General features: G+C 39.0%; 1 protein-coding gene across 1 annotated transcript; it reads right to left on the reverse strand.

Annotated features, from left to right (window-relative positions):
* Nucleotides 1–978: 978 nt before the first annotated feature.
* maneal (mannosidase endo-alpha like) lies at nt 979–17,033 on the reverse strand. Its single transcript, XM_028461960.1, has 4 exons — nt 16,216–17,033; nt 12,420–12,529; nt 6,286–6,362; nt 979–2,027 (listed from the first exon to the last, which is right to left on the reverse strand). Exons 1-4 carry the CDS (start codon nt 16,739–16,741, stop codon nt 1,391–1,393), a joined length of 1,350 nt encoding a protein of 449 aa, XP_028317761.1. The 5' UTR covers nt 16,742–17,033; the 3' UTR covers nt 979–1,390.
* Between the last annotated feature and the right edge of the window lie 944 nt (nt 17,034–17,977).

Consider the following 17,977-nt stretch of genomic DNA (forward strand, 5'->3'; position numbering starts at 1 on the left):
CACTATCCAATCACTCCGTTGTACAGATGGGTTAGCTATCACAGCAAACGGCTAGAGAGATAAATCTGGTTATGTAATGCTGACTTCTGTTGGAAAAAATGTGTATCAGCACGACACACAGTCCTACACTGGATGCCTCCATATTTAGCCCTGTAAACACCGTGGGGTCATGGGTCACCTTCGGACCTCTTCTGCGCATGCGCGTCACTTCAGGATCGCATTCTGTTCATACTCCAAACTGATTGAATACGCATTTAATATGTAATATGAATGACCATTTAAAAAAAAATTTAATTGTGAATTAAGACCTGCAGTGTGAACGTAGTGACAGTGTACAGCGACGTGTAGCCCATGATATAACAGTAATTAATGGTATTTAGATCAGCTGTACAGCAGAGTGATATGATCCATAACAAGTGCCAGTGCATTCGTGCTTTATATCAGCACTCTTGGAATGTCTGTCGTCCAATCAAATCACTTGGTCGGAACTAACTGTTGTGTAATAATAGATGATCTCACACTTTTACGTATTAACAGTGTCAGCAGCTTCCTACCTGTGTTCTTTTAATTCTTCATATTTTTAAAGAATTATTCCTCAATTGTGACGTATGTAGCTCTACACAGTTTCTCCGTGTTTTTGATTGGTCAGATGCTGCAATCTCCACCTCGTCACAGGAGTGCGCATGTCACCGGGCTGAAATTACCTGGCTTAGTGAACGTGTTGATAACCTGCTTTATAGGACAGGTGCTCTGTAGAATGTTTGGTTAGGTGAAGCTAATGTAGAGATACTGTATCCTAGATATACTTATCCAGCTTTGTAGTACAGGCCCGTTGAGTATTTCTTATCTCATTCCATGTGTTATTGTCATTTTGTGATTTTTGTTTTTTCTGGGGGTTTTTTGGAATCATTCCCTTTTTTTCTCTTTCATTTTGAGTGTTTTTGTTGTTTTGTTGTCAATTTCTCTATTTTTCTCTAATTTTGTGTTATAGAGTTGTTTGTGTATTTTTTTTTATATCATTTGGTATTTAATTCATGTTTTTTGTGTCAGGGGAGTGACTTTCTGTGCCAGTGGTTGTATCTGGGATACACTCTCCACCAGACTAACCTACACCCACTAAAGGGATGACACCAAACACTGACTCTCTAACAGACACACATTTTAATATGTTATCCAGAAAACTCAGTTTGCTTCATAAGAAAATACTTCCTATAGCACAGAGTTGCTATTTAGAAACAATGTGACCATGTGACGTATCAATGACATCACTAAGCTGTACAAAAGGGTTGGCGTGAAGAAATGCAACAGGCGTGACGAGAACACGTAGGAAAAGTACTATAGGAAATAATCCAAATAAAAGAAGGAATTCATTACACAGTGGGCGTGTTGCTCACATCAGCCACTTGTCCTTCTCCTTGCTGAAGTTCTCCGCCCACTGGCGTGTAATCTCCAAGTAGTGCTCTGGCTGGTTTGGCTGGTAGTCTAGATACAAACGGGTCACTGTTTTCTTGGCCACAGCCTTCTCTATCTGTGTCCCTTCGTGCCATTGGTTGAAGGACGTTATGGTAACAATTTCTGGTCTGACGGACAGCGCGGCCTGAAGGGACGTCTCATAGTAACGCCCGTTCACGCGGTTTCTGGTGTTGTGGTTGTTCCATGGACGGACGGCGGTGTCCACATACCCTGGACCCACGCTGGGGATAAACAGCAGATTGTTCGCATCACAGAAGGACTTGATGGCTTTCCAGTTCTGGTGGGAGGAGCCAAAGGAGAAGCCGTTGGAAGCAAAGTAGGTGTAGATGCCGTCAAAGCCACTGGCCAGGATGTCGTGTTTGTGTCGCTCCTCAACGATCAGTGCCACAAAAACCCCGTCGTACGGGGTTCCTCGGATGCTGTGGGAGCCTTTGGTGCTCAGCAGCTCTGCCCAAGACTCTGGGGGGGTCAGGTAGGAGTCGTAGACGTAGAACAGAGGCAGAACTCTTCCAGTCCTCGACCGGAATCTGTAGAAGGCGCCGTGCTTTCCATACCTGAAAACAACAAACAGGAAACCAGTTCACAGGTTAGAAGAAGATACATCAAAGACCAGTGTGTTAGATTAGAAAACACAACACTTCCTTTCCTAAACCAGCTGAACTCTCCAAATCATTCAATGGATTGTTAGGATTAAAGTCAAAATCTCAGATGTCCAATCAGGTTCCAGATTGGGTCAGTGTTACAGTGGACAACATTTCATGGAATTATTAAATGTGTTTGTTTTGGTTCCCGGTTACAATCTGATCACATGGGCTTCCCTTGTGTTCAGTAAAAGATAGGACGATAACTCGCGTGATGATGTATTGCGATATTAGTGACGTGCTGTGAGCACTAGGGTTGGGTAGGCAGGGCGTTGCAAATTGAGACCACCATGTTGACACCAATGACAATTTCATATGTTTCGGCTGGTGTTAATTTAACAAAAAAATCAAGATTGTAAAACACCAATAAAGAAACTTAAACAATTATTCACTAAAGCCTCCATACTCTCCCAACACAATATATCTCATGACACGGCAGCGCATCCGTTGTTTGTGTTGGAAACACAGAAACACAGAGAAAATGCCTCTAGTGTTATCCCGCTTCTAGCTAGAAAACAACAGCGGCCATGCTGTATCAATTCACTAATGCACTGTGAAGGTACATATAGCATTTAGCATAGCACGGTTACGTCCAAAGGCAGCGTACCAAGTTGCCTTTTTATGTAAATGGTTTTCATTTTGGGGAACTAACTGCAAACACATATAAACACAAGCTATGTGGCCAGAGGCAGAGCAGCCGTGTGCTTTCGTAACGGGGTGTGGCCTCCTCCTGCCTTATAGTGGAGTGAGACTTGTACCATACCAGGAAAAAGGAGAGAGGTCGTGAAATAGCGGTGTTGATATACTGTATCGGAAATTGAAAAATAAATTATAATTATATTATAATTAAAACAAATAATCAAAATATAAATTCAGCCTTGAGTAGGCACTGCTTATCCTGCCTACCTTGACTGCGCGATAATAAAATGTCACAAGTAGGCTTGAAATGATTTGTCGATTAAACCAAAATTGAGTTGAAAGTTTATCAAAAAGAAAAAGACTGAGTTCTAAAGGTGTGGGAGTACTCCACACTCCTTTAGAACTTAGTTCATGTTCTTCAGGGGAAAAAAGAACAGGACGGAAGCTGTTTTAATTCAACTGGTCATTGTAACAACTGGTGATGCTGTAATGCCACCACACAGTGATTTTATCTGCTTTACAGGTTTATTTGTATAAACTTTATTGCATATGATTATTTAAAAATAATGTTCTGTGACATATATATGTTTAAAGGAAGCTGTACCTGTTACTGAATTATTTTGTGTTTGGACACGCCCCTAACAGGTATTGGTGTTAAAACATAGCAACAAGCACTGCACATTATCACAGCCAGAAAATGTCAAATGTCAAATTGTATTTTTTTTTCATCACTTTTGCTTTAATTCAATTTATTACTGTTTGTGTTTCTTTTTTTTTTTGCCAATGTTGCTTATTAGGCCTTTATTTAAGTATTTACTATTTAAAAGATCATGTTGTGAGACTATTGTGTGTTTATTTGTTTTGTGCAATAAAGAGAGCTCAAAATGATTTAAATAACATCAAGAAAAGCATAAAAACTAGTGATGCACCAAAAATTCAGCCGCCAAAAACTTTTGAAACGAGCGAACACCGCGGTCAGCTTGTCTGAAAATAGACCACCTTGTCCGCGGACTTGCAGAGCGACTGTATTTCAATACATCTGAGCATTAAAGTGTTTTCAAAGCAGAGTTTGAGATAGAGCAGTAAGTGTGATTTATGTTTCTGTGTCACGTCAACACTGTAGTTACTGTACATGTAGCCCTCCGTTAACACTGACCTTTACACGGCGACGCGTGGCCGTGCATCAGCAGCTTCAATTTGGTTTCAGAATCTGTGTGCACACATTTCAAAGAGATCCGCTGCACTTCATCACGACTGTACGTGGTCTGCGTTATAAAGATCATTACTTGGATGAGATTAAAGCACGAGAAATAATGCACGCTGCAATGAACGCAGAACACATTTTTAATTTGACTCTCTTTCAGCAGCTCAGTCAGTTATAGGCCTGTACGTTATTATTTCATGTATGAGTGGGGTCAAGTTAATCAGAACTTTATTGGCCAGGGGTGAATGAATACACACGAGGAATTTCTTTTGGTGACCTGTGCTCTCTCAGGTAGTATAACATTAAATAATAACAATCAACTAGAATAAAGAAAAATAAATAAAATAAAGAAAAATAAATGAAAAAAGAAGTATTAACATAAATATAAGAGTAGTTAGACTAATATGTGCAAACTAAATAAAAATAACAAGATAATAATAATAATAATAATAATAATAATGAAATAAAATAAAAATACAATAATAATAATAATAACACTTTGTTTTATACTGTGCATTGTTGGAATGTCACTGATAAATACATATTTTCACATTGTTAATTGAGTTATTCTTTGAAGCATTAATATTATACAATTTCAATGTTTTGATTGTAGTGAGGTTATTACACATTCAGAATCAGAATCAGAATCAACTTTATTGGCCATGTAATGTATGTTATACACACGAGGAATTTGACTTTGAAATGTGCTCGCTCTAATAGTGTAAACATTAAAAAATAACAATCAACTAGAAAAAAAAAAAAAAATATATATATATATACATATATATATATATATATATATATATATATATAAACATAAATATAAACAGTAGTTAGACTAATATGTGCAAAACTAAATATAATAACAAGATAACTATATATATATAAATATATACAGTATATATATATTTTTTTCTTTTGGTCGCCAAAACATCATCAAAATGTTATCACCTGTTCCTCGTCCCATTTATCAATGTTACTGAAGATTTATTCCAAATCCATTCATAACTTTCCAAGTTATCTTACTAACAGACAGACGGACAAACGGAGGGTAGAACATAACCTCACCGCTCTGCGCTTTGTGGTTGGCGGAGGTAATAAAAGGTTAAAAGGTTACTTAAAACAATAAATGTATGTAGATCTACAACAAGAGGAATATACTGTATGTTTGAAGAATGTCATAATGACATGATTTGGTTTTAATTGTTGACTGGCATGAATTTGCCAAGTAAGACTTTAAATAGAAAAAAAATGTCTTTTTCAGTATGATTATTAGTTATTGTTATATATATATACAGTATATATATATATATATATATATATATATAGTAAAGTTTTGGTGAGTACATTATCGTTCATCGCTGTGGTTCTCAAACTTTTTGGACTCTAAGTACCCCCTTTGTCTGATGACAGCATTTTGTTCAGATTACTATGAAACAACAACTATAGAACATAATGATGGAATTAAGAAGTGATGACACACATTTTAAAGACTCTCACTTTGTAAATAAGTGGAATGAAACAGTGAATAGAATTAATAAGTTTCTTTCTTTTCTGGTCATCTACCTCCTGATGTGGGACCAACACTGTTCCTTGTTCCTTGTGTTCATGTTCTAATCAAGATCATTTCTATCATTTCTATCATAATTTTCTGTGTTTTTGGTTTTGTGTATTTTATTGTTGTCTGTCTGTTCTTCTTAATTTTCATTATATTTTTCTTGTTTTCTTGTTGTGGTTTGGGTGTTTCTTATGTTGTTTTGTATATTTTTGTGTATTTTGTGGTGATCTTGTGTTTTTTTTTTCTCCTTTAGTGCGTCTTTGTTGTTGTTTTGTGTGTAACTAATAATATTTTTCTATCATCATTCTGTGTGTTTTTGGTGTAATTTTGTGTATTTTGTTGTTTGTTCTTTTTATTATTCAGTATATTTTTCTTGTATTTTGTTGTTTTTGTGAGTTGCTGGTAAAATTTAGTATTATGATCATTTTTAACTAAAGATAAACATTATAAAACCCCATATTATTTCCTCTCTCTCTGTCAAGTACCCCCTGCCGTGCCATAGCGTACCCTTAGGGGTACACTTACCCCCATTTGAAACTCACTGGTCTATCGTATCGTGAGCTCTGCCTATTGCTCTACCTCTATTGGATTTTGTCATTATGAGAAGAACGCGTTGATTGGCCCTTCACCGTCATGTGTCCCAGAGGGCTCTATTACAGCGAGCTCATCGGGGACACATCTATATTTAACAGCTACTGGCGTCAGGTTCAAGTGGATCAGCAGAGGAAACGAAACCAGTCTGGATAAACGGAGCTGCTTAAGGAGCTTACTTATCAATGATGTATCTGATGTTGTCATGCATGCTCAGGTCCGTCCGTCCCTTGTACAGTTGGATGTGAAAGGCCACCTGTGCAGAAGCAGAGACAGATAAGGACCTGATCAATAAGCATCGACTCAATAAACTCAATAAACAGAAGATCAAACCATCATGATATGGATTGTGAGCCCACTGGTTGCACTTTTTAAATTTAAGTTTTGGACACATTTTTGAACAAGTTCTGCTGGAAGAGAAGGTCTCCAGCCTCAACATTTCTTTTCTCTTAGCAGATATTTTAGAAATCAATCACTGGTGTTTAAGGCACTGTGGGACTAAATGAGCGCTGACATCTCAGCTTGATCAGCAAATTATGCTCCACGTTTCACTGTCAATGGCACAAGAATGAAAATCACAAGTGCTCATTTATGTGTGTAATCAAACCAAGTGGAATAAAAAGAAGTGCTGGGAAAGAGATAAATGGCTGTGCGCGCTCTTTGTGTGTGTGTGTGTGTGTGTTTGACACACTATTGATTCTACAGGCTTTCTGAGCGAAACTGCAAACACGAGGACGAACCTTGATTTTCTTAGTTTTTGTGTTAGATTATTTTGTGTGAATGTGTGTGTGAGTCACACCAAATGACAACATCTCAAAGAGATCTGCTGACTATGGAAAACAGTTTAAACTCTGGTTACTTCCAACTGGACGTCACAATCAGAAGACGGATTAGCCGTGCTCAGCAATAACGTCATTTATGTTCTGGAATGGAAAAAGCAATCTTAACACACATTTACACGCTATTTTTCACTGGAAAACAAGTGATTGAATGTTTAGAAAACATGAAAAACGAACAAATATATTCAATTCTGTCCATAATCACATTCAACATCTCTAGCTACGTGTGACATATTGAGCAGTGATCATGTTCTCCTGTGACTGAAAATGAATGCAGAACTTCATCTGAATTGTGCTTTTAATCAAGTGTACCCTGACAGAGGACCACCTGGACCCCTCTCTGGAGCCAGGGCCGAGGATGCGGCAGGTGATCGGGCTTTTACTCATGGAGCCCGGTCAAACCAAACCCAAAGGAGAGACATGGGGCAGTCCGCCAGTGGGTGCATCACCTGCAGGAGGGGGGCATGGGGTCGGGTGCAGTGTGGATCGGGCAGCAGACCAAGGCGGGGGCTTTGGCGATCTGATCGGGAATGTGGAACATCACCTCTCTGGTGGGGAAGGAGCCTGAGCGGGTGTCTCAGCTCAGAGTATCCACCGTTCATAGATTCCTTAGAGGGAGTAGGCCTACTGGTGAGTGCTCCTTCTGGGGATTCCCTCGTTCTGCTGGGGGACTTCAACGCTCACGTTGGCAACGACAGTGAGACGTGGAGGGTTGTGATTGGGAGGAACGGCCCCCCGGTCGGAACCTGAGCGGCGTTTGTTATTGCACAGATTGTCCATTTACCAGTCGATCTTGGTTCCTATCCACACTTATGGTCATAAGTCATGACCAAAAGAACAAGATGGCAGGCACCCAGCCACCCTATACGAATGAAATTAGTTTCCTCCATATAGGGTGGGTGGGTAGAACCACTGTTCCTCCTCATTAAGAAGAGACAAGATGGGGTGGCTCGGGCACCTGATTAGGATGCCCCCCCGGATGCCATCCTAGTGAGGTGTTCAGGGCATGTTCCACCAATAGGAGACTCGGGACACGAGGGAGAGGGAAGTCTGGGCCTCGCTGCTCAGGATGCTGCCACTGTGACGCGACCTTGGATAAGTGGCAGAAGATGGATGGATGGATTCATAAATTATGTTTTGGGACCATATCACACATTTCAATGGGGTTGTTCTCGTTAAACAGGTGGCTGAGGGTCAAAAGTGTAGTGAATGCGATGTAACCCTACCATTCTCTAAGTCGTTTGAAGCATATGAAATGTAAAATATAAACATTAGTTGACCCTATTAACCCTATTCAGCATGTTTGGTCATTAAAGTTATCTAAACAAGGAAAGATGATGAGACGGAAGCGAAACAGAAAAGTGATGCAGAAATGGTTAAACCCTGAAACTGAATCATGTAAATATCTAAACAGAAAATCAGAGCTCCTACATATCTGGCATCCACATCGTGGCAGATGTGACATAAAACAGACATGTCTGACCCTAAATATGCAGAACAGAATTAGTGACGGATGTCCTCTCATCACAAAGGGGGGTGAAGGTCTGCTGCTGCTCAGTAAAGCCAGCGCTCAACGCCCACTCCATCTTTGAGAAGAGCTGCGAGGTTTAGATCAACAGTTGCTATGGCAACACGGCACGGTTTGCTGCCCAAGCTTTAAGCTGATCCGCACAATGAAGTGGTGGAGGAGAACCAATGGCAGCACTACTGTTAGCTAGATGACAAGCACCTGAAGCCATGTTCCATCATCACTGTGCAGAACACTACAGGAAGTCAGCTGATTATGTAAAGTGCTGTGCTACATTAGCTTTAACTCCGCCCACAGGAACTTCTGCAGGGTTTAGAAAGTACGAGATTTACAGCGAAAACAGCATATGTGCATATGTTCAACCATGAGCACAGTAAGAATGTGTGTTTAATTCAAAACATCCTTTGATTTGTCATTAATAAACTCAAACAGACACGGGCCACTGGTGGCCTGGTCTAATTATTTGAATAAAATTACACTCTAAAAACACAAAATAACAACAAATATCCACAAAAACACAACAAAAAACACACAAAATAACAAATACATGCAAATCATGTCATCATAAATATAACATACGGCTGCAAAAACACACAAAACGACATAAAAAATAGACAAAACTACAAGAGAAATATGCAATATGACTCCAAAAAACAACTCCAACAAAACAAAAATATACAATTTGACTTCAAAACACACACAAAAGGACAACAAAAATACATAAAAATATACAAATTTCCTCAAGAAACACAAAAATACTGACAAAACCCTTTGTTGTTTCCTGTATTAATGCTCGGATTGGTTATTATTCTAAATGCTGACATGAATGTTGATCATGTGGCCCACAGATCAGATAAAATAACTTACTGTGATAAATGTTGCTCATCTCTGTGCATTTGAGGGGCAAAAAACCCACATTTTTAACCCATGTTTCCTTCCACTGTCCACCGTTGTTATAATGACATATTTTAAAACACTAAAACCTGCCGTTGTTTGCACTGCCATGTATAAATGATGAAATATCAGATATCAGTCACTGCAATATTTTGATATTACATTTCCTTGATTTTGTGACCAATTTTTGTTTAAATTTCAGGGTAATATCCACCTCTGCAAAGGTCTGAAAGTCAGCCACAGTCCCCTTCTGCGGTGAGATGCCTGGCAGGCCCCGCCCACCAGGTCATGGTTGCATGTGCGCGCGTGCCATGCGTCTGCTACCAGGGTTAACAACACCCGAAGCACGGCCATCCTAGCATAGGATTGCAATTTAAGTAAGTCTCGATGAGGCTGCGGAGTAAACGCTACCTCACCCCTAAACCACTACACCGCTGAATATGCAGCATGTGAAGCTAGCAATCAAGCTAATGCTAAAGCTAGCAAAAACAACAACCTGAACCATGTTCATCCTGTCTTTACAAGCTGACTTATGAAAAGGTTTCACATGCTGCACTTCATCTTTTTTTGTAGAAACTCTTGCCAGTTATTTCATATTAATATTTCTTACATTTAAATATGCACAAAGCTGCTGCATTTGGACATATTTTTTGCGCTACAAGGAAACCTAAAACTCAGGACATTTTATTGGTGCTTTAAGATGTTTTGTTAGTTTGTCCTGTAGATTATTATTTTTCATCTACCTCAAACCTTGTGATTTTGGCAAATAACAAGTTTAGTTTGTTTTTAAAATCAACTGATATAATTCAGTATTTTGGACAGCAATGCTCTAAACTTTTCATTTCTATTTGAGATAACTAGCTCTTATGCAGATAAAACAACACAATTGTATTGTTTCACAGGTATTGTTCAATGTTTTACAATAAAATAAGATCAGACAGGTTTTTAAAAAATCGGTGATTGGCCAGAAAATACCAATCGGTGCACCCCTAATTTATATAAAAATCCTCTTTTGTTTCAGTAAAACTGTCAGTAAACTAAGACTTGGACTATCTTCACTTCAGTGTTTTTCACCAGCATCCACCACAGCGATGGATAGACTGGGTCAGTGTGTGCAGAGCCCTGCAGGGGTCAGAGGTCAGCTTCAGTCTGTGTCCACTGACACCAACCACGGGAACAGGAGCCCACGGCTCTCACTGTAAGACGTCCATTAAGGAGTAGGAAAGCTGAGAATTTCTAGGCTTTACAAACCTGACTGTGTTCAATAGAGCAGTGGTTCTCAAACTTTTATGGCTCCAGTACCCCCTTTTTCTTACTTTTAAATGTACAGTAAGTACCCCTTTGTTTGACTACAACATCAGAATTTTGAGAAAAATCAACTATAGAGCATAATGATGAAATGAATGAGTGATAACACATTTTAAAGAATCTCATTTTGTTACTAAGAGGAATAAAACACTATTTAGTGGCTCCTGAATAGATATAATTCTATAGTTTTTATCATTTACGGTCATCTTTCTCCTGATGTGGGACCATTTTTTTGTGTTTTTGGGGTCATTTTGTGTATTTTGATGTTGTTGGCCTATTTTTTTTATTATTCAGTATACTTTTCTCTTATTTTATGTGTTTTTGTTGTTGTTTTTGTGTGTTGTTCAGTGCAGTCAACATTTAAAAAGGACATTTCACAATAAAAACAAACAACTAACAATCAATCAGTCAATGCCACTAAAAATACTATGAGGTAAAAACTGTACAATAAAGAGTCACATAAAACCACATAAAATACTATAGGGTTGTCCACAGAAAATGAAAGTGCCTTGTTTAGAGTCATCACAGCTTGTGGGAAGAAACTGTTGGAATGGCGAGCAGTAGAACATTTGATGGAGTGATACCTTTTCCCTGAAAGATGGTTGTTGGTATTATTTAAATTATTCTACCTCAGTGTGTGTGTTTGGTTGTTTCTGATGTCATTTTGTATGATTCTCTGTTATTTTTGTTTATTTTGTAGTGATCTCGTGTATTTTTCTCTCATTTGGTGTGTATTTGTTGTTGTTTTTGTGTATTGCTGGTAATTAGTAAATATTTTTCTCTCTTAATGCGTGTGTTTTTGGTGTTATTTTGTGTATTTTATTGTTGTGTGTCTGTTCTTTTTATTATTAAGTATTTTTTTCATTTAATATTCAGTGTGATTATCATTTTTACTACAAACAAAATCATAAAACTCCATATTTTTAATGCTTTCATTTGTTCATTTTCCATCTTCTCCCTCTCTCTCTCTCTCTCTCATGTACCCCCTGTAGTGCCATCGTGTACTCCTAGGGGTACACGTACCCCTATTTGAGAAAGCATCTCTATTTGATAGCGTAATCTGGATTAAATTGAATCTACTTGGTACAGCTTTTAAAAATAGCTTTGAGCTCTGACAGCAGAACCAAAATCCATTATGTTAATAAATTTAAATGTTAAATGGTAAATCTAAATGTCACGGGGTGACACTAAATATTTAAGTAATATGCAAATTCATCTTGAAGTAGCTTATTCCAGTGAATTTGCATATTAGCTAAATATTTAGTTTCACCTGTGACATTTAGAGTTAACATTTAGATTTATTTATTATTTTAGATTATATTTTTATGAAAAAAAAAAAAATCACAAATTTCACAAGTATTGCTGTAAATCTGGTCAAAAGTAATAAAAAATTCACATACGTTTTTTAAACGTGGTTTGTTGCTAAATGCAAAACTGAAGTGTGATTCACAATTTCAAATTTCTCGCCACGTGATCTGGCGGGATTTTAAAATTTAAAATAGAAATGTTAAGCTGACACGGAAATGGGTAAAATCAGAATCAGAGTCCCTTCAATTACCTTTAAATCATCACCAAAATCACACATATGTTCAGGAAAATGGTGAATAATCATCAACTGGATCAATTCTTTGAAAAGCACCAAGTTCTGATATGAAAGCTTTTTGGAGGCTTTTCATTCATTCATTCATTCATTCATTCATTCATCAGAAAGTAGAGTAAACATACCGGTTGTCTCACCAGTTACCTTGATGCTGTGCCTGTGGGCGGCATCCATGACAGCAGGAACCAGATCCTCAGTGGGTTCCCCGTGATCGTCAGTCACGCCTGGAGGATACCAGGACAGCACCAGCACTCCTACAGGGCCACAGCAACACACACACACACACACACACACACACACACACACACACACACACACACACACACACACACACACACACACACACACACACACACACACACACACACACACACACACACACACACACACACACAGACACAGACACAGACACAGACACAGACACACAGACACATAAATAAACTGATAGAGCTACAGCAGGACAATCACACGTATCACATATAAAAAACTAGGGCTGGGACTTTAACGCGTGTAATTGTGATTAATCAATTACAGAAAAATAACACACTTTCTTGTTTTGTGAGTTCCTAGTATACCCATAATACCGATGCACAGACCACAACACAAGAAATAGGACAACTAGAAGAGAAGTCGTTGTAAAAAGTGTACAAGAAAGGGTTTTCCAATCACCAGAGCTCTTCTAGCCTGAGTTACCACATCAGTGCTAAACATGTAGCAGCTAACACCTCAATGCTAAATATGTAGCATCTAGCACCTCAATGCTAAACATGTAGAAGCTAGCACCTCAATGCTAAACATGTAGCAGCTAGCACCTCAATGCTAAACATGTAGCAGCTAGCACCTCAATGCTAAACATGTAGCAGCTACCACCTCAATGCTACACATGTAGCAGCTACCACCTCAAGGCTAAACATGTAGCAGCTAGCACCTCAATGCTGAACATGTAGCAGCTAACACCTCAATGCTAAACATGTAGCAGCTAGCATCTCAATGCTAAACATGTAGCAGCGAGCACCTCAATGTTAAACATGTAGCAGCGAGCACCTCGATGCTAAACATGTAGCAGCGAGCACCTCAATGCTAAACATGTAACAGCTAGCGCCTCAATGCTAAACATTAAGCAGCTAGCACCTCAATGCTAAACATGTAGCAGCAAGCATTTCAATGCTAACATGTAGCAGCGAGCAGTAGGGATGGGCTATATGGACTAAAAAAAAATATCCCGATAATTTCTGGTATTTATCACGATAACGATAAACATCACAATAAATAAAAAACTATAAATAAATAAAACAATTCCCAACTTAAAGTGTAAACAGGTTCTTTATGAACACAAATAAATGTGAATAAATCAACAATAGACATAATAAAAAAGGCGACAATAACTGCTGACTCAGGTTCATGAGCTGATATTTTATGGGATATATTAGTGCATGTGGATTACTATTAGTGTTATTGTATGTAATTCATTTATTTCCTCACTTAAAATGAAATTATTTTCTAAAAAAAAAAAAACACATGAAAAGCACAAATAACTCCATTAGTGTTTTTACTGTTGCTGAATCTTGTTTAATTTATATGATAATGAGTTACATTAAGTTATGGTTGATAAATATTTCTCTGACTTCTTATAATTAAACCGGATCAAGCTGATGATTTAATTATTCAGTATATTTAGGTGTAATAATGTCAATAGATACATTAGTCTAATGGGACCAGCTTTGTCTGTGAACACGTGAAATATAATTAAAAAATATTATGTTTCACAAGTTTGGACAGATGAATAGTGACATTAATATTATGCTAACAATAATTTCACACAACTTGTGACATGTCTAACTTTTATTCTTCCATACAAGTATTAAATCTGACCATAAACAAATCGATGGCTCTCTGTGGTTTGATGACAGTAAGACATGTTTTTTATTTGGTCTAGCATTAGCTCTTAGCCCAGGTGTGTTAGCTTAGCATAGTTAGCTTTAGTTGAGTTTCCAGTTCATAATCGTTGCTACAGGTTCATCTCTGTCCCCGTGTTTGTGGAACATTGGATGGATCTGATGGAGGAACTTGAATCGGTTCACTTTGTTGGATGGTTATCTGGTTTTAAACAAGTAGTGGTTCATGATGTATCGCAGCACGGCAGCTTCAGGTAGCTGAGACGAGCACCGCTGCGTGTGTGTGTGTGTGTGTGTGTGTGTGAGAGCTGGTGAGAGGGGTTGTGCACACCGCGGCGGTGGAGGCTTCGCTGTGGAGCTCCCGTAAACAGCGTTCCGCTCCAGGGAATAATAAGTTGACAAGGATTTTATGGGCATTCTTGGCTAAATTGAGGGACAAATGGCCCTTGGCCCTCGCTAATTTCCGACATTGGAATTTATCGTTTATATCGTGGGATGACAAATTCTTACCGGTGAGAATATTTTTGACGATAAATCAAAAACGATAAAATATCGCACATTCCTAGCGAGCAGGAACAACGGTCCTAGTGGAGCAGACAGTGTCTCCAATCTACACTGGACAAGATAACAGGGTTCAGAGCCTGAGTGACAAGTAATCATAATCATGTGGATAAATGATTGTAGTGGACAGTCGACCACTCTCTGTGGTAGAGGATGTGGGCGGGGCTAGAAGCGCTGCTACAGATAGCATTGTCTGACCCAACTTATGTAGAAAGACTATTTCAAACTAAATTAATCAGCTTCATCAGTAGCTCTGTTTATTTCATGATATTTTAACTATTTTGCACACATGATTAAATCAATGTTTGGAATTTGCATGTTCTCCCTGTGCTTGTGTGGGTTTCTTCTGGGTACTCTGGTCTCTCACAATCCATGGTTTTTTTTAAGCTTAATCTGTTTATTTGTTTGTTTTAACAAAAAATATACAAACATAAATAACATTCAAGTTACCTTTTCCAATAATACACACAAAGAAATCCAAGCATTCAACAAGTATATACTGTATATATATATATATATATATAATACATATACTTTCTTTTATATACATTTAACAAAAAACATATTTCTACTGCTTCACATACTGTAACTGAAATACTGTATATTCCGACACTGTCTTTCTTTTTAATAAATAAATAAATAATGTATCACTCATTTTTATTTATTTTATTTCTATCAACAGCATTCCACAAATGAACCCCTAGAACAGACAGACATCTTTGTTTAACTCCTAATCTTGCTTTTGGTTGAATAAACATAAATTGATCTCTGAGGCTGTATTTGCTGCTCTGTAGTATTTTTGAACAAGTTCTAGAAGAGGATTTATTTTTCCTTTGAACGTTGTCAGTGTTGTTTTATAATAAACAATATCTTTAAATTTCACAAGTTTTGATTTAACAAATAATGATGTGTGTGGTCATAACACTCTGGTTGGTTTATTAATCGTACGGACTTTTTTGTGTGTGTGCAATAAAAAATTTATGTAATAAAAATATAATTTATTATGCTTTTAAAAGTGGTTCCCCTCAGTTCTACACAGTACGTCATATCAAAGTACAATAAATTGTAAACAAGGAATAGTAATTAAGTAAATCTTTTGTTTTTTATAACACACCAAGTGTTTCTGAGATTTGTATCTTTATATAATTTATAGTCAATTATGGCTCCCAAGAAGTTCATAAACACACTCAATTTTATTTTCCATTTATTCAAAGTATTATTTCTTCAAATACGTCATTTTTGGTTCCAAAAATCATAAATTTTGTATTTGCAATGTTAAGTGATAATTTGTTCATAGCAAACCAGCATTTAAGCCTGTCACTTCATGTCAAGTCCCACCCCCCCTCCCCCTCCCCCCCGCAGAAATTAACAAGGGCTCCCCAAACAGCGTCTTGCACATTGGGCCCCTATGCACTCACTATGGATACGGCCCTGGCCCCAGCTGCATCAGCCTGTAGATTGTAACCACGTGTGGAGGTCCTTACCCGCTGCAGCCGCCTCTATCTGGGCCATGTGGGAGCCCAGCACCGCGGGGTCCCTGGAGCTGTAGGGGCCCAGCTCAGGGTAGAAGCTAGAGGCGATGTCCTCCGGAGGAGCGTGCCTTCCCTGCGGGTGACTGGCCGCGATCTTCGGGTCCCAGTGTGGGACCAGCACATGGTCCCAGTGGATGTACTTGTTGTCCATGGCAGGGGAACCGTACCACAGGTAGTAGAAGATGTGCACGTCGTAGAAAATACTGTAGTCCCGGTCAGACCTGGTGAAAACCACCTTAGTGTCGCCGGCGTCCATGTGGAATTGATCCCGACCTTTGTCCTCCGACCGCCGTCTGTCCGACCTCTCCCCGGGGAAGTCCATGCCGGGGGCCAGGTCTGAGAAGCCGTCGCTGGGTTTCAGCGTCCTCAGGCCCATCATGGTCCCGAAGATGAAGAGCGTGAAGAGGAAGAGAGCCACCAGAGCCTTCCTGCGCAACCGCGTCATGGTCGCTGTCCGTGGTGCTGCGGAGCCAGGCATCGGCTCTCATAGGCCGGGAGCAGGCATCACAGCATCCCCCAGCCCTGGGCTCCACCACACACCCGACAGAGCTCACATCATCGGCTCCTCCACCCGGATCACATTCAGGCTTTGTGTCCACCAACAACCCGGAACCCGCGGTGCTTTATTCCTGCAGGAACTAGCGTCACTGTCGGAGGGAGGAGGCTGTATGGAGGAAGATTAGTGCCACACATGATGCAACACTGACGTTACAATGAGGGGTGTAACCAGGGCCTGACCTACACATATTGGGGCCCTAAGCAGGATACCTTTTGGGGGCCCCACACTGCCAACTTAGAACAGTTAAGGAACACAAAAACTGATGCAGTATTTTATTATAGTCTTTCATATATATATATATATATATATATATATATATATATATATATATATATATAGTCAGCCACTAATTGTGCAAATTCTCCCACTTAAAAAGACGAGAGAGGCCAGTAATTTTGATCATTGATTTACTTCAACTATGAGAGACAAAATGAGAAAAAAAAAATCCAGAAAATCACATTGTAAGATTTTTAATGAATTTATTTGAAAATTATGGTGGAAAATAAGTATTTGGTCAATAACAAAAGTTCATCTCAATACTTTGTAATGTACCCTTTGTTGGCAATGACAGAGGTCAAATGTTTTCTGTAAGTCTTCACAAGGTTTTCACACACTGTTGCTGGTATTTTGGTCCATTCCTCCATGCAGATCTCCTCTAGAGCAGTGATGTTTTGGGGCTGTCGCTAAGCAACACGGACTTTCAACTCCCTCCAAAGATTTTCTATGGGGTTGAGATCTGGAGACTGATTAGGCCACTCCAGGATCTTTAAATGCTTCTTACAAAGCCACTCCTTCATTGCCCAGGTGATGTGTTTGGGATCATTGTGGTTCTGAAAGACCCAGCCACGTTTCACCTTCAATGCCCTTGTTGATGGAAGGAGGTTTTCACTCAAAATCTCAAGATACATGGCCCCATTCATTCTTTCCTTTACATGGATCTGTCGTCCTGGTCCCTTTACAGAGAAACAGCCCCAAAGCATGACGTTAAAAGTTATATTTTGGTTTCATCTGACCATATGACATTCACCCAATCCTCTTCTGGATCATCCAAATGCTCTCTAGCAAACTTCAGACTGGCCTGGACATGTAGTGGCTTAAGCAGGAGGACACGTCTGGCACTGCAGGATTTGAGTCAGTGGTGGTGTAGTGTGTTAC

This window comes from Gouania willdenowi, chromosome 11 (genome assembly GCF_900634775.1).
Source record: "Gouania willdenowi chromosome 11, fGouWil2.1, whole genome shotgun sequence".
NCBI lineage: Eukaryota > Metazoa > Chordata > Actinopteri > Blenniiformes > Gobiesocidae > Gouania > Gouania willdenowi.

What these genes read in the sequence shown, in the direction of transcription:
- maneal (XM_028461960.1), bottom strand. Translation starts at nt 16,741, where the DNA reads ATGCCTGGCTCCGCAGCACCACGGACAGCGACCATGACGCGGTTGCGC. An exon ending in CCCACAGGCACAGCATCAAG is followed by an intron (nt 6,363 to 12,419) that starts GTAACTGGTGAG and finishes GCTTCTGCACAG; the next exon opens with GTGGCCTTTCACATCCAACT. An exon ending in ATCAGATACATCATTGATAA is followed by an intron (nt 2,028 to 6,285) that starts GTAAGCTCCTTA and finishes TGTTGTTTTCAG; the next exon opens with GTATGGAAAGCACGGCGCCT.